The 16,450-nt window shown below is 39.2% G+C and overlaps 1 protein-coding gene across 1 annotated transcript; it reads right to left on the bottom strand.

Annotated features, from left to right (window-relative positions):
- Positions 1 to 11,986: 11,986 nt before the first annotated feature.
- LOC110104706 (uncharacterized mitochondrial protein AtMg00810-like) lies at positions 11,987 to 13,165 on the bottom strand. Its single transcript, XM_020833934.1, has one exon. The coding sequence runs from the start codon at positions 13,163 to 13,165 to the stop codon at positions 11,987 to 11,989; it is 1,179 nt and encodes a 392-aa protein (XP_020689593.1).
- Positions 13,166 to 16,450: the final 3,285 nt, after the last annotated feature.

Raw genomic sequence — 16,450 nt, 5'->3', positions numbered from 1 at the left:
TGCATTCATCTAATTATTTTCTTTTCTCTATGGTGCTAAATTGCCAATCAAAATGTAAACCAAGTGATATTTCATGAATTAGAGCTTATAGGTTGTATGCGTTAAAATACTGTCAAGGCTTGATATCTCAAATTAATGGCAGCAGTTGTGCAAATATCGATCTTTTTTGGGCTCTCTTGTTTCATCTAATCATAATTCAAATATATCCTTGAAATACCATCAAAACACAATTTAGTCTCAGATTATAAAAACTGGTGGATCCTCTTGTAAACGAGATTTATAATAGAGTAATTATAAATGATAATAGCTGTTATAAAATACTTTTATGATTATTTTTGGATAAGGGCGACGGTAATTTGGTGGGCTCATATTATGTTTTATCATTATTAAATATTGAGACAAGATTAATGATTCTACACTAATGTGACCCCACATTTGGCTGTTGATTATATAATAATAAAGGAGAAAAATATTCGAAAGAAAGCAGATATTAACCTCTATAGAAAGAAACAAAAATAGCAAAAAAAATGTACGTACCTCGGACTGAAATCCCACGAATCTTGCCGAAGTCCCGCCGAACACTGTGCAGCAGCGCCGTTCCGGGATTTCTGCCAAAATCCCGCGATAGCTCCTCGATCCTTACCCGCTTGCGTCGTTAAATACCCGCTGCTTCCACGACCTCTTCCCACACTCGCTCTCTGCCTTCACACACCATCGAGCTCCCATCGCCTCTTCTCTCTTGGCCGAAAGCTCCGAACAACATCCCGCCGCCTCTCCCTCACGACACGCCCTGCCCTAAATCTTCAAGCCGTGAGCCTCATCCACTTGCTTCGACCAGGCCGTCGAGCCCTATAGCAACCGAAGCCATCTCCTCCATAGCCCGATCCTCCTCTCCAATCCACGGCCAAGCTTTCGACTCCTTGTGGTCGCTCGACTTCGCTCCTCCGACACTTTCCCTTCCTATTGAATCAGAAGTTACACCATTTTGATCGTGAGTAACAACGGGAGCCCGTTAGCTGAGAAGGTAACTTTCTCCCTCAAGCGTGCTTCTTCGGCCAAGCCCAGTAAATCTACCAAACTGTAGAGAGAGGGGAGGGAGTGATTTATTAGTTATTATTATTATTATTATTATTATTTATTGCGCGTGGTGGGATGGGACCCAGGTCCGGCGCCTACAACGGGGCGGGCAATCACTTAAACTCGAGAACTCGTTTTCGTTGTTCGTAGCGGACCGGAAAATCGCCTATATATGCCTTTATTGCGCGTGGTGGGATGGGACCCCGGTCCGACGCCTACGACGAGGCGGGTAATCACCTAAACTCTACTTCGGCGTTCGTGGCACACTGGAAAACCGCCTATACACACTTTTATTGCGCGTGGTGGGATGGGACTCCGGTGCGGCACCTACGGAGAGGCAGGGTCACTTATAAGTACCCCCGAGCAGGGGAAAAGTAAATTGTGCACTTATAGGAACCCTCGAGCGGGGGGAAAGTAAACTGTCTTTTAAACAGGTACCGTCAAAGACCCCATACACGCCTTTATTGCGCGTGGTGGGAGGAACAAAAAATCACGACCGTGGTGTCCTCGTCCGAGGACACCTACCATACACTCCTTTATTGCGCGTGGTGGGAAAGGCACAGTTTTTTCGTAGTTTTCCTCTAAACGGGGGAGTCGTCAGGAGACTGTTGAAATTTCGGGTGAAATCGTACATGGACTTGTTTGAACTCAAAGAACAAAGAACTGTGGACTTGTGGACCTCTAGACTTACATCAGAACAAAACTTAAGTGATTTCTAAAGGTCAAATTCAAATAAAATAAAATCAGATTGAAATCAAATTCAGACCAAATTGAGCATAAAAATGAGCCCGCAAAAGCTCTAGAGGACTTTAAAAAAAAAAAAGAATGAACAATCAACTTGAACTTGTACTCTGGACCTGGACATTAATGGCTTGAATAATTCAAACTTAAGCGAGTACTTGAGTTGGACTACAACGGGCATAGAAATGATCTTGTACATTGAGCTCATGAATTTGATTTGAACTGGACTTATAAGAGTTCAGACTTGAGTCCTATTTGAACATCGTTGGTCCCTCACATTCGACACCAATCAAACTACAACACTTCCTACGGATGTATTCAGCGTAGCACACAATGAAAGCAAATGCCCGCTAGTGCCAATAATCATCCGATCGAGGACAGACACACATGTTCTTTGCAACTAGAAGGTAGTTGATTAACAGACTAAGTGCAAATGTCTACGAATATGAAATGACCACAATAAGATGTAAATCTCCTACGACAATCCCTACAATGCCTGTTGATTGAGAAGGCAACATTGGAGATCAATAGTCAAAGAGCTGCCCCTACAAGCGAGTACAATCAAATACCACCTGAGATTGGTGAAAGGTGGATGTGATGCAAGAAACGAGGGTCTCCTACGAACATTCCTAGGAGCTCGTAGCAAATATAATGGTCCCTTGCAAATGACTATAAACTACTTGTGGATAACAACAGTGGATACATCGTAGGTGCAACGAACCACTGTGGGCACAAGTATAGATGTCACATACGACAACTGTGACTAAAATGCTACTAAGCATGTATGGTACAAGGGCAACCCGATGTACGAAGAAGGACACCTCTTAACAGAATGAAGGTGATGCTTGAGCAAATTCAAACCAAGCTTCCTGGTGTCCCAAAACTCCTTCTCGATCATATAATTGAGAAGAAAATAATTCTGATGTCCACAAACATCGAAAATAACATTTCTACTACACTAAAGAGCTTGAAAGAGACTCTTTTCAAGGCAATGATCATGAATTTCAAGAAAGACCTTCCCCGATGAATGAGAAAGGGGGAGTCAACATCAAAACACACGTCACCGGATCTGCAACCCTTGTACAAGCAGACAGAAGGCGTCAACAAAGTCTGAAATAAATACCTCTGCACGTGCACTATAAATCGTATACACATAGGTGCACTAAAAGGGTAAATAAAATCAAACACCCGTATGAGCCTCGACGAGCGTGTTATTGGTACACACGTGACGCCTAGGGATGCTGCGCGGGTCAACAAGTGAATTCATGTTCGAAACCCGATCCTTCTATACGGATCTATAGAAGTCGAAGGGTTCGAACCTTTAAACAAATACACGGTTGTGGTGACCAGTGTATTTGTTTCAATACATTCATATTAGACCTTCAATGCCTATAATCAAGAGAATTCACTAACGAAGGCACAAATACTACGAACCTGATCCTTCTATACAGACAATAGGAGTCGACATGGTTCAATCTATGAAATAAATACACGGTTGTAGCGACCGGTGTATTTATTTTAATACATTCATATTAGTCCTTCAAGGCCTACAATCAAAAGAATTCACTAAATCAGAGGCACGAAGCCTACGAACTCGATCCTTCTATACGGATCTATAGGAGTCGGCAGGGTTCGAACCTTCAAACAAAATACACGATTGTGGTGGCCGGTGTATTTATTTAAATACATTCATATTAGGCTTTCGAGGCCTATAATCAAGAAAAGTCATAAACAAAGGCATAAAGCCTATAAGAAAACCGATCCTCGGTCAACAACAGTTTTGCCATCAAATGGCACTGCAGGTAAACGGTTTTGACTCGGGGCCTTCTGAACCGAGTGGTTTTGCCGCCAAATGGCACTATAGATAGCGGTTATGGCCAGAGCCAATACGCTATTTATTGGCATTAGATCATTGAGATATGAATCAATAGGATATGATTGATATGGCACAAAGCCCTCTGTTAGCTAAGGTAGATTCAAATTTGTCCCCTTAGACAAACATCCAACCCAGGTCTACAAGGTTACCTTGGACGAAGCAACCTATGGCTGCCGACAAGGATCCTTCTGTCGGGTTGGGTCGACTACCTCCTATGACGAAGTAGACTAGGGACCATGATGACCTGGGACGATGGAACCATGGGATCTTGATCGGGTCTATCATCCATTCCCCCACCATCTGCTTTAAGTGCAAGATGGTGAAATTTCAAATCTTAAATAATCAAATATTCCAAATTCAAACCCATTGCTGCCACTATATGCCAGATAACACGTATTATATACGTATCTGATCGATGACTAGCCTTAATCGAAAGTTCTCACTCGTGATCGGGAGGGGTAATTAACTATAGGGGCTTGCGCCTATAGGAAACAAGAACTCAGATCATAAAGTCCTCATAAAATGAGGGCGAAATCTCTGGGTAATGTCTTATCTACAAATCCATCTGTCTTCCAAAATTTACCTCGGAACTTATTCAGTTCAAACTCCCTCGCCGAATGAAAAGAAAAAGCGGGCGGAGGCCGGGGCCGAATTTTCAAAGCCCACAGCAGAATAATATAAATCACATAATTGATATCTGTTGTTACACTTATAGTGTTATACCTTATAACATATTTATGTTTGATATATTAATTATTATTAATACAATAAGGTGTCATTTATTGTCCTTCAATATAACTAAATTCAATTACACATTATTTTCTATTTTAGTATTTTTCTTAGAAAGAAAAAAGATTTCCTAGACTTTTTATTTTATTATTCCAATAAATAAAAAGGAGGATACAACCAGCTAATGAAAAGACAGGTACACATCAAAGCAAAAGAGATGATAAAAAAACTATCGGGCTCAACAATTGACAAAGAACTGACTAACAAGTATGATTATACCACCGTGAAATGAAGCTCAGTTTTTTATATTTAGAGTTAACTGTGACTAGCTTGATCATGGCAATCCTATAAACACAAATAGGTAGATAATTAAAAATACTGCTAAAATTAAATAGTTATCATATATTTCCTTAAAATTTTGATTAAAGCAATACCTTTAGTGATGTAGAAATCCAGCGGTAGAAAAGCTCAAGCAAGTAGATTGATAGAACAGTAACTTCAGGTTACTAACTTGTACTGAAACTGTAGAAATTGACAGCAAAAATTACCTTGTGTTCTTCTCCTACTCACTTATATAGTTACTTCTGCTAACAAGCAAAACTAAGGAATGAAACAGGACTAAAGGAAATAACAGAAAACGTGAGCACATGTGCTATCGTAATAATAAAATTATAATAATAGCATATTCTAACTAACAACTAAGAAGCAATTGGTAATAAGTTGTTCCTCTTGGTATTCTTGCTAATATGCTCCGCATCATTCTCCCCTTGTGTGAAAATGTTGGTATCTCCTGAATCAGTAGTAACTCTGCCATCATCCGGTGGTGAGTATGGACAAATATCTGTCACATTGAAAGTATGTGAAGTAGTGAATTCTGGCGGCAAATCAATAACATAAGCATTGTTATTGATTCAGCGGACAAAGGGAAATAGACCAAACTTGTGGCAGCTTAATTTGGAATAATTTCCATGTGGTAGCCTCTCCTTGCGCAAACGGACTAGCACAAGGCCTCCGAGCTTGTAGATCTTCTCCCTCCGATGCACATCAGCATGCTGCTTGTATTTGTCATTAGACTTCTAAAGCTTCAAACACACTTTTGATAAAATGTTTGTGAATTGCCCAGTGAGGTTGGATGCCGCTTTGTTTGTACACTTGGAAAGAACTGCAATATCAACAATGGTATTTGTTATCTTAGTATAAACAATACTAAAAGGACACCTACCGGTCGACCGGTTTGACATTGAATTGAAAGCAAATTCTGCTTGAGCTAGCACTTCGTCCCATAGCTTTAGATTTTCCTGCACCAAGCAACAAAGTAAATTTCCTAATATGCGATTTACCACTTATGTTTGATCGTCAGTTTGCGGGTGATACGAAGAACTGAGTTGTAATTGAGTATTCATTCTCTTCCATAACTCTCGTAAAAAATGGCTAATAAATTTAACATCTCGATCGGATGTTAATGAACGAGAAACACCATGGAGTCGTGCCACTTCACGGAAGAAGAGCTTAGCTACATTCAAGGCGTCAAAAGATTTCTTACAAGCTATAAAATGCACCATTTTTTAAAAGCGGTCTACTACCAACGAAATCTAGGCTTAGATCCTCCCATAGGGATTCCGATATAGGCAAAGGCAAGTAGAGTCCAGTGTTCTATCCACCGCCTTTGTAGCATTGGCATATTAAACATTTGTTAACAAAACGTGCTACATCCCTTCTCAAATGAGGCCAAAAGAACTTGATTTGTAATTGAGAATTGGTGTTGTCACATCCCATATGAGTTGCTAGACCTCCTCCATGAACTTCCTTAATGATCTGTTGCTGCTACGAAGAACGAGGAATGCATAATAAATTGCCTTTGAAAAGAAATCCATACCTTATTGAATAATCTTCTAATGGTTCTTTATTAATACAGTGATGCCACATATCACCAAAATCTGTCTTCTGGATACAACTCTTGTAAACATTCCAAACCCATGAATTTGGTTTGGAGTTGAGTGAGCAATGCTGATATTCGACTTAAAGCATCAGCCACTCTATTCTGAGATCCACTCTTGCGCTTGACTACAAATATGAATTTTTGTAAAAAATAGAATCCATCGAGCGTGCATCCAATTAATGTTCTTTTGTCTATTAATGTAGTGTAATGCCTTATGGTCACTGCAAAGAACAAAATCTTGATGTAAAAGATAATGTTCTCATTGTTTCAAAGCTTGAACTACTGCATACAATTCATGTTCATATACTATCCATTTTTGCCTTGCTTCACATGGCTTCTCGCAAAGAACACAATAGGCCGGCTTTCTTGAGTCAACACTGCCCCAATACCGATGGTGGAAGCATCGGTTTCTACTGAAAATGGTTTATCAAAATTAGGTAGTGCAAGGACCGGCGCTGAAGTTAATGCATGTTTGATGTTTTCAAAACTAAGTTGTTGTTCTATTTCTCAATAGAAATTTTTACATTTAAGAACATCCATTATTGGTGCCATTATAATGCTAAATCCCTTGATAAGCCTTCTATAAAAGTTTGTCAAGCCATGAAAACTTCGGATATATGTAAAGGTTTGAGGTGTCGGCCGATCTCAAATGGCTGTAAGTTTACCAGGATCGGTACTAATACCTTCCGCTGAAATTTTAATTACCAAAAACGATACCATTTGGGTGGCAAATTCACATTTAAGTATATTCAAATACATATTGTTCTTCCTCAAAGTTTCCATAATACTTCTCAAATACTCTAAATGTTCTTCAAAAGGACTAAAAACCAGTATATCGTCAAATATGTCACACAAAAAAACTTGAGAAAAGGTTTTAAAACCTCATTCATGAGTCGCATAAAAGTAGATGGTGCATTGCATAGGCCAAATGACATTACCTTCCACTCATACTGTCATTCTCGTGTTTTAAAGGCAGTTTTTCATTTGTCTCCTGGTCTGACTCTGATTTGATGATAGCCGCTGCACAAGTCAATTTAGAAAATATTTTAGAGCCAGCCAATCTCTCTAACATCTCTAACATCCTCGGCATTGGAAATCTGAACTTGACTATAATTTTGTTGATGGCTCTATTGTCCATGCACATCGTCCAACTTCCATCTTTCTTTGGCACCAATAATACAGGCACGATACATAGACTTAGACTATGTTGTATTAATTGTTTATCAAGTAAATCATCAACTATTTGCTGCAAAATTTTATTTTATGTAGGACTAAGTTTATAGTGAGGAAGATTCGATAAAGTAGCACCTGCAACAAAGTCTATTTGATGCTTATTTAACGCATAGGTGGTAATCCTGTGGCCTAAACATCCAAAAAAAAAAAACAAATCAGCAAATTTATGTAGCAAGCAGTTGACTTCAACTGCTAAGTTTGGATTATAATTTTCATTGGTTTTCTTTTTTACAATTAATGCTAATATGCTTGAGGACTCCTCCCAAGCATTAAGCATTGCAGCTGCTGAAACAAAAAAAAAAAAAAAAAGTTTTGTTTTGCTTTTGTTTTTTTCTGTATTAGCTTCATGTCCACTGTTACTAGGCAATAGTCGTAATCGACATCCCTTCCATTTGAAAGTGTATGTGTTAGCTCGGCAATTATAGACAGCATCGACGCTGTACTGCAACAGTCGACCCAAAATAATGTGACAGACATCCATCTCTAAAACGTCACATAAACTGCATAAATCCGTCACTGTCATCTCTATTCCCTTTTTCACCCAGCTTATTTTGTATGGATTTGAATTTTTAGTTGTCTTGAGCTGTAATGCCCGCACCATTGCTCTTGACACTACATTCTCTATGCATCCACTGTCGTTCAACAAATCACATACCTAAATTTCTACTAATTGTACATTGATTTTAAATAGAGCATTCCTCTGAGAAATATTAGGCTGTTTGGGGTTTAGTAACAACTTTTCCATAACACAAATAAGTGGATCTCCCTCATCACTTGCTATATCTTCTAATGAATTTGCATGTTCTACCTCACAATCTTTGAGATCACCTTCGGCCTCGACCTCTACCATTTGTAACTGTGGCCTCGTCGAGCACTCGTTTGACATGTGACCCTGCTGAAAACAATAGCAACATTTGATACTAGAAGGCTTGGCGTAAGGATTCTCCCTATTAAGTGCTCTAGTTTTTTGCATACCCTTCACATCCACTATTTTGTTGGCTGCATTACTAGGTCCCGCAGTTACAAGATTTATATTTGCTTGTCTATGTTAGACCGGTCCACTGGACCGGTCCAGCTGGTCCAGGCGGGACCGGTTCGGGGGAGAAATCGCGAAACAAGAGGAGACTCCGCCAGAACGAGCGGCTCGACCGCTCATATAGAGCGTTTTAGGAAGGATTTTTGGGGGGTTTCAGAGAGAAATTTAAATGTAGGGACTGTTTAGGGAATTCCTTTTGATTTGTATGCATTAAATAGATGTTTTTCCTAGGGTTTGGGCATCTTGAATTTGGCTGAAATTTGAGATCTCTTAGATTTAGCTTTTCTTTGGGCTCTAGCGGCGTCTAGAGATTTGGGAGAGATCGATCCTCCTCTCGAATTGAGGATCAATTGTATCTTGCTCTTTTATTCATTGTCTAAGTGGAATACTAGTCTTTTCTTGAGTTTTCTCTCGTATTTTCCCGGACAAGTGCTGTTTTCCTGCTGTAAACAGCATAAATCTGCTGTGGACAGCCATTTGGCTGCCGTTGGTTTGCCGATTTTGGATAGGTTGCTTGTGAATACAAGCACTTCCTATCAGTCTACTAGTTGGAGGTGCAACTGAATGTTGATATCTAATAATCTCGTTTGCGGAGCCTGGATTGCGTCGGGTTTGACTGCTGCGAGTGTGGCTAAACGATTGCAAGTCCACTTTCAATGCATAATTCATGGCCTGTGAAAGTGACCACACAATATTCAATTCTAATTTATCTTGGATAGCTTCCCGTAGACCCCCAATATACCTTGCTACCAATTGGTTAGTTGTTTTGTTTAAGTTGTTGTGAGCACTTAAACGATAAAATTCTTTAGTATACTCATTAACGGTTTGGTGGCCTTGAGTGCAATGCTGGTATTGTATATAAAGCATTTGCTCATAATCAGTTGGTAAGTAAAGATCTCGCAACAATTGTTTCATTCTAAGCCAAATGCGTACCGAACCTTTCCCTTCTCGCCGCCGTTTTTGAATCACCTGTTGCAACCACGCACTGGCTCCTCCCTTAAGTCGACAAGTCACATACTTAATATGTTTTTTCATATACTCAAAAAATGTTTCAACTGACCTTTTCCAATCCAAATAATCCTCAATATGTAGTTTACCGTCAAAATACGATATATCTAACTTCATCCGGAATTCATTGTATGGTCGCTCGCCTTCTACGTGGGACATTCAATTCTTCATCAATGTCAGTAATCTCAAGATTTCTGAGTCGATCTAGCTCATCTACGGACTCAGAACCTTCGATGAATTGAGAACCTCGTTGCCTATGCCTTTTCATTCTCCCCTGTTCTCCTCTGTGCGGGATAAGCTGCTGCAACTACGGCTCAGACTGGTTGCAACCGATCAAGCCTAGCGTTAATCACCCTTAGCTCCTGTCTAATTTCACCGTAAAATCGATGAACTTTCGTTGCTAATTCTTCCGATTATTGCACTAAATTGTTATGCTCTGCCCATAGAGCTTCTAGGCTGTTTTCATGCCCGGGCGCCATCCGCCTACTGCTTTCGGCCATTCTAGCTCTGATACCAATACTGATGTAGGAATCCTGTGGTAGGAAAGCTCAAGCAAGTAGATTGATATAACAGTAACTTCAGGTTACTAACTTGTATTAAAACTTGCAGAAATTGACAGCAAAAACTACCTTATGTTCTTCTCGTAGTCACCTATATGGTTACTTCTGATAACAAGCAAAACTAAGGAATGAAACATGACTAAAGGGAATAACAGAAAACTTGGGCACATGTGCAACATGTGCTACCGTACTAAAGAAATCATAATAATAGTATATTCTAACTAACAAATAAGAAGCAGTGGTAATAAGTTGTTCTGCCAGGTATTCTTGCTAATATGCCCCACATCATTTAGTCGTAGTATTGATCTTGTAGCCACACGTTTTGAAAAAAAAATATGAATATTAATTGTGTAATAAAAATTTCAAACATGTAACTTCATTTATTTATTTATTTACGTTTTTTGGTGGGGGTGTGAGGGAAAATATAAATTTGATGCAGGAGGAATACAAATCTGATACTTAAAATTTGATGTAGGAGGAATACAATTCTAATACTTTGAAAATAAATTTCAAAAATTTTATCTAAACTAGCTGAGACATTCTATAGAATTCTTGTTAATAAAGAAAGGCTATGAAACTATTATTATAATTTCTTCCTCTTCATTAATTTATTCTTTGGTATATTTTTTTGGCTATTAATAGAAGCTAAAAAAAAAATTTGCGGATCAATATATTTCATTTTTAAGTTTTTGTCTTTTGAGGAGCAGGCTTCATAATATACTGGTTGCTCATTTATAATTTAACCATCATGAAATTATTTGATGAGCTATAGGGCATGGGTGGGGCCAGGGTGCTGTTTGCACAACTGGCATCTCTTATTGTATTTTCAAATTAAAATAAACATGGAGTTCAAATAGTCTATTTCCTGCCCCCGTATTAAGAGGATTTCATCATACTTTATCACATTATTTTCTAATAAAATCGACTAAATGAAATATGATTTTTCCTTTGAGTATCATAACATCAAAACTTGCTTTTATCTCATATACAGAGCGATATCAGACGAGTTTGCACATAAGACCAGAGAGATCTACAATGAACTACTCAGAGCAATATGGGAAAGCCTTGATCTGGACGTAAGTTTTATGGAAGAGTCTTTAGAATTAAAATCAAGCCGTCAAACTCTGGTAACAAATCTCTATCCTCCGTGCCCACAACCAGAGTTGGCCTTGGGGTTACCTCCTCACTCTGATCCCTGCCTTGTCACTCTTCTTATGCAAAACAAAGGTTACAATGGCCTCCAAGTTCTTCACAATGGCAAATGGATCGTCATCCAACTAGTCCCTCGCTCTTTACTCTATCTTACTGGAGATATTATAGAGGTATACATTTCGTACCCATAAACTCATTTCCTATAAGCCGAGGGTTGTTTAGTTACTGCTAGAGTTATATTGTCATTGATCTTTCAAGTCAAAATTCAAAAAAGTAATTTGTTTTACTAACATTTATTATTTATTGGTCATATTTTTTTAGATTATAGTTAAAATTTTGAAAGAAGTATGATTGTTGATGTTGTAATTACAAATTTTAATTACGATTCTTATAAAAATATGATAAAAAGAATCATTTTTATTATAAACATTTTGAGCAAGATAATAAGAGTAAATGGTATATGAAGAGATTCAAGAACCTGGGAGAACAGTATCAGACAGGACAACAGAGAAGAAGAATAATATTTATTATTTTGTAGAAGGTGTACAAGAGATTTATATATAGATAATATAACATGATTTAGACACGTGTCGTTCTCTTATAGAATATCAAGAAATACAGTTAACTAAACTAATTTATTTCTTGTCTAATAGTCCCCCACAAACTGATGATTCTTGAGTGATCGTCAGTTTGTTCCGTAAGATGCGAAATCTGGGAGTGGATAACAGCTTAGTAAGGATGCCAGCTATTTGGTCTGTCGTGCTTATTGGAAGCAGTTGAATGTTATTGTTTTGAATATGATCCCGAATGAAGCGTTGATCAATTTCAATATGTTTCGTTCGTGCGTAGAACATCGGATTGTTTGCAAGAGCAATCGCCGACATGTTATCACAGAAGAGGTCGATTGTAGTAGCATGATTGACCCCAAAATCTGATAGCAACCATTTAATCCAAATTGTGTTTGCGGTAGCAGCAGCCAATGCGCGGTACTCCGATTCAGTTGAGGATCGTGATGCCGTGCTCTTTTTCTTTACAGTCCATGAGACAAGAGTGTCACCCAGAAATGAGCAATATCCCAATGTAGACTTTCTGGTAATTGGATCGCCGGCCCAATTTGCATCCGAGAAGGTGCGTAGTTGAAGAGATGATTTTGTGATGGGTAGGCCAAAATCAAGTGTCCCGTGAATATACCGGAGAACTCTTTTTAGTAGATAAGTGTGAGTGATGTTTGGATAATGCATGTGCTGAGGCAAAATGTTGACGGCGTATGCTATGTCTGAACGAGTGATAGCCATGTATTGAAGAGCTTTAGTTATCTTCCGGTAGACGTGCGGCTCAAACATTTGGACATCTGCAGACATTTGATTTGGCAGTTTGGTACACGAGAGATTATCTAGGGAATTACATTGGCTAAGATTCGCTTGTTGAAGGATAGATTGAGCATAAGAAGTTTGTGAAAGAAAGTACTTATCTTTAGCTGATTGAATCTTGACTCCAAGGAAATGATGTGCTAGACCAAGTTGTTTCATGGTGAACCGCTGATTTAGTTGTTGTAGAAGGTCTTCAATAGCTGTCTTGTTGTTACCGGTAATCAATGTCGTCGACATATACAAGAAGATAGAATTGTATAGAGGCTTGACGAAGGTGAGCAGAGATTGATCCGCTTTACTGTGTTGGAAACCAATGCTGAGAAGATAGTTGGTGAACGTAGTGAACCACTGACGAGGAGCTTGTTTTAGACCATATATTTCCTTGCAGAGAAGGCAAATGTGATTTGGATGCGTAGAATCCTCAATGCCCTTTTGTTGCTTCATATTGTCACGACCCGGCCCGGTTAGCTCGTAGATACGAGGCGGGAACGAGATCGGACATGTAATAAAATTAACTAGTCATTCTTCTTAACAAAATAAAACTATTCATTGAACTCATAAAAGACAAAAAGCGCCTCTAAATCTTCTCTAATTTCATTCCAAAAAGAGTTTTCAAAATATACAAGATGGCTAACTTTAATTTAAACATGCTAGGATAAGCCATCCAAAAGATAGGAAGTAAAACAAGTAAAACTACTAAAATGAACCTGTCACCCGGAGTACGACGACTGTAAGTGAACCTTGGGTTTTCAGCCATCTCTCCTACTAGGTTCTCCTGAAAAATTTCCCAAAACTAGGGAGTGAGCTACGCTCAGTAACCGTGTAGGAATGCATTGGTGACTTCTAATTGTTCAACCGGCTAGCCATGGAATAACACAATAGTGAAAAGAATTCGTATTGTGGCTATCGGACTAAATGTCTCGCTGTAGTCGAGACCGTGTTTTTGTCTATTTCCTTGTGCCACTAACCGAGCTTTCAACCTTGCTATAGAGCCATCCGAGTTAAACTTTGTGCGGTACGTCCACTTGCAACCCAGTATTAAGGCATTGTTCGGCGGTGGTACAAGGCTCCATATACCTTGTTGTTGCTAGGCAAAGAATTATGATGCCATTGCCTTTCGCCAAGCTACGCTTCTGTTGGCTTCATTGTAGGTGGAGGGATCCTGGAGTTGTTCAGACGCAGATTCTATGTGAGCTAAGTTGAATCGACGAGACGGTTTAAGAGATCTAGATTGAAGACGCGTAATCATAAGATGCTTTTGCGGTTGCTGTTGCAGAATTAGTGATGTAATAGACACTGTATGATCAATGTGATCGGAGTTTACAGGAGTGAGAGATTGGTAGTTGCTTGATTGAGTATCAGAGATTATGGTATTAGTTCAGGTATGAGATGTATGTGCCAATGTGGTTGGAGCACGAACCAATGTGGGAAGAAGTAGAGCTGGAGGAGTTTCACTCTCAGTTGGAGAGTTTGTGTGCCGGTAATGCTGAAACGGAAAGGATGCCTCGTTAAATTGAACATGCCTAGAGATGACCATACGTTTAGTTTCAATATTCATGCATTTGTAGCCTTTTTGAGTATCCGAGTATCCCATGAAGACGTCTGATGCGGATTTAGGATGAAATTTGGTGCGACCTTGGGTTGGAGTTAATGTGAAGCATTCACAACCAAAGGTTCGCAGGTGTTCGTATGATGGTGTAATGTTGAACATCAGCTGTAGAGGAGAAATAGAATTTGTATTAGTTGATGGCAGTCTATTAATAAGATATGTGGCTGTAGAAATCACATCAGCCCAATAAGTATGTGGCTTTGATGCCGTGTGCAACAGTGTTCTTGTGGTCTCCATGATGTGCTGATGCTTTCTTTCGGCGATCCCATTTTGCTCCGGCGTATATGGGCAAGATGTTTGGTGGAGAATACCTTTTGATTGCATAAATGTTTTGAATTGACTATTAAGATATTCTCGTCCACAATCAATGCAAATGGCTATGACTTTCTTATTGGTTTGGCATTCGATAAACGTAATAAAATCAATGAATATTTTAGTGACATCAGATTTAAACGTAATAGGAAATAGCCAAGTGAAGCGAGAAAAATCATCTACGAAAATAACATAATAGCGATGGCCCCCAAACATCATAGTGAATGAGATCGAGAATGTTTCGTTTTCTGTTAACAAAATTTGTAAACAGTAATTTGTGACTTTTGCAAGTCTTACAAGAAACACAATTAGACAAAAAAATTGGTATATGCAAGTTGGAGTTACTGCTGGAGATAGATCGAAGGACTTTGTAATGGGGATGCCCAAGACGATTATGTCAGTCGTGTGCTGTGATAGAAGTTGCGTGCAGAGCTTTATTCTTGATGTTGTGCTTCTTGGATGAGATTCGGTACAGTCCATTCTTACTGTGACCTTTGAGAAGCTGTTGGTTGGTCAGAAGATCCTTAAAAATGAAACCATTTGAATCAAAAGTGATAAAGATATGATTATCTTTAACTAAATTAGAAATTTAGAGAAGGTTATGAGAAATAGATGGAATATGCAAGATTTTTGATAGGTGAAGCTTACGAGTCGGGGTAGGAAGGATGCCCGTGCTCGAGTGAGCTATGGGAATCGTCCTTCTGTCCCCGATTGCGACGGTGTCTGAGCCTTGATAATCTTTGATGTTGTCAAGATTGTCCACTACATTTGACATATGAGATGAGGCGCCTGAGTCAAGATACCAATCGTTGGAGGAGAACTCATTGGTCGAGAGCAGAGCGTTATTAGTCTTGGAAGAATTGGTCATCGGAGTGTAATTGGTGTTGAGCCTGTCCCAACATACATCGGCGGTGTGTCCTTTCTTCGTACAAATTTGACAAACAATATTAGATACAGAGTTAGAAGGAGGTTACTGATTTCCGTTCTGATAAGATCTGCCTCGTCCACGTCTTGCATGACCCCTGTTGGTGTAAAGTACGGTTTGGTTGTCCGTAGTGCCAGAATGTTTGGAGGCATCGGTGTGGATGTGAATTTCTTCACTAATAAGTAGTGCGTAGAGGTTGTCTAAACTCAGTGGTGTTTGGATTGTTCTCACAGAAGTCTTGAATAATTGATATGTCGGCGGAAGGCCGTTCAAGATGGGATGAATGATGTCCTCTGTGTCCAATTTTGCTCCGGCATATGCAATTTGATCAACAAGTTTCTTGATATATGTAAGATATTGCATCATGGAGAGGGTTTTCATAGAGATGTCGTGCAATTCGTTCTTGAGCTGAATCACTTTGGAGTGATTTGTCAACTGAAAGCGTGTTTGAAGCGCCTTCCAGATCTCAGATGTGGGTTCAAGGTGCACGACGTATGGAAGAACTTGCGGTGAGATTGTTGGGCAGATGGCCGCCGCGAGATTCTGATCGGTAACAAGCCATTTGGTGCGCGTGTAGTTTGGGTCTTCGTTTTCGGATTCTTCACCAGGCAAATGTGATGCCCCAGATATCAATAGTGAAAGGATTCATCTATCTCTCTTATCTCTTTTCTTTTTTTTCTTTCTTTTTTTTTTTCTTTTTTATCAGTCTTTTCATCTTGTTTCTCGTTCAGTTCAATACAGTCATCCAGAGACAATTGCATTACAGGAAAGAAATACAGCAACTACTATAATTCACATATCAACATATATACAATCAACAGAAGCGTCCAAAAGGTCATATACAATAGCCATACAGCTACAAAACAGAAGTCTACCAAGGCTA

Source organism: Dendrobium catenatum, unplaced genomic scaffold (assembly GCF_001605985.2).
Source record: "Dendrobium catenatum unplaced genomic scaffold, ASM160598v2 fragScaff_scaffold_1090, whole genome shotgun sequence".
Lineage (NCBI taxonomy): Eukaryota > Viridiplantae > Streptophyta > Magnoliopsida > Asparagales > Orchidaceae > Dendrobium > Dendrobium catenatum.
Note: the sequence above shows the minus strand (reverse complement) of the source record. Positions and strands in the feature narration are given on the sequence as shown.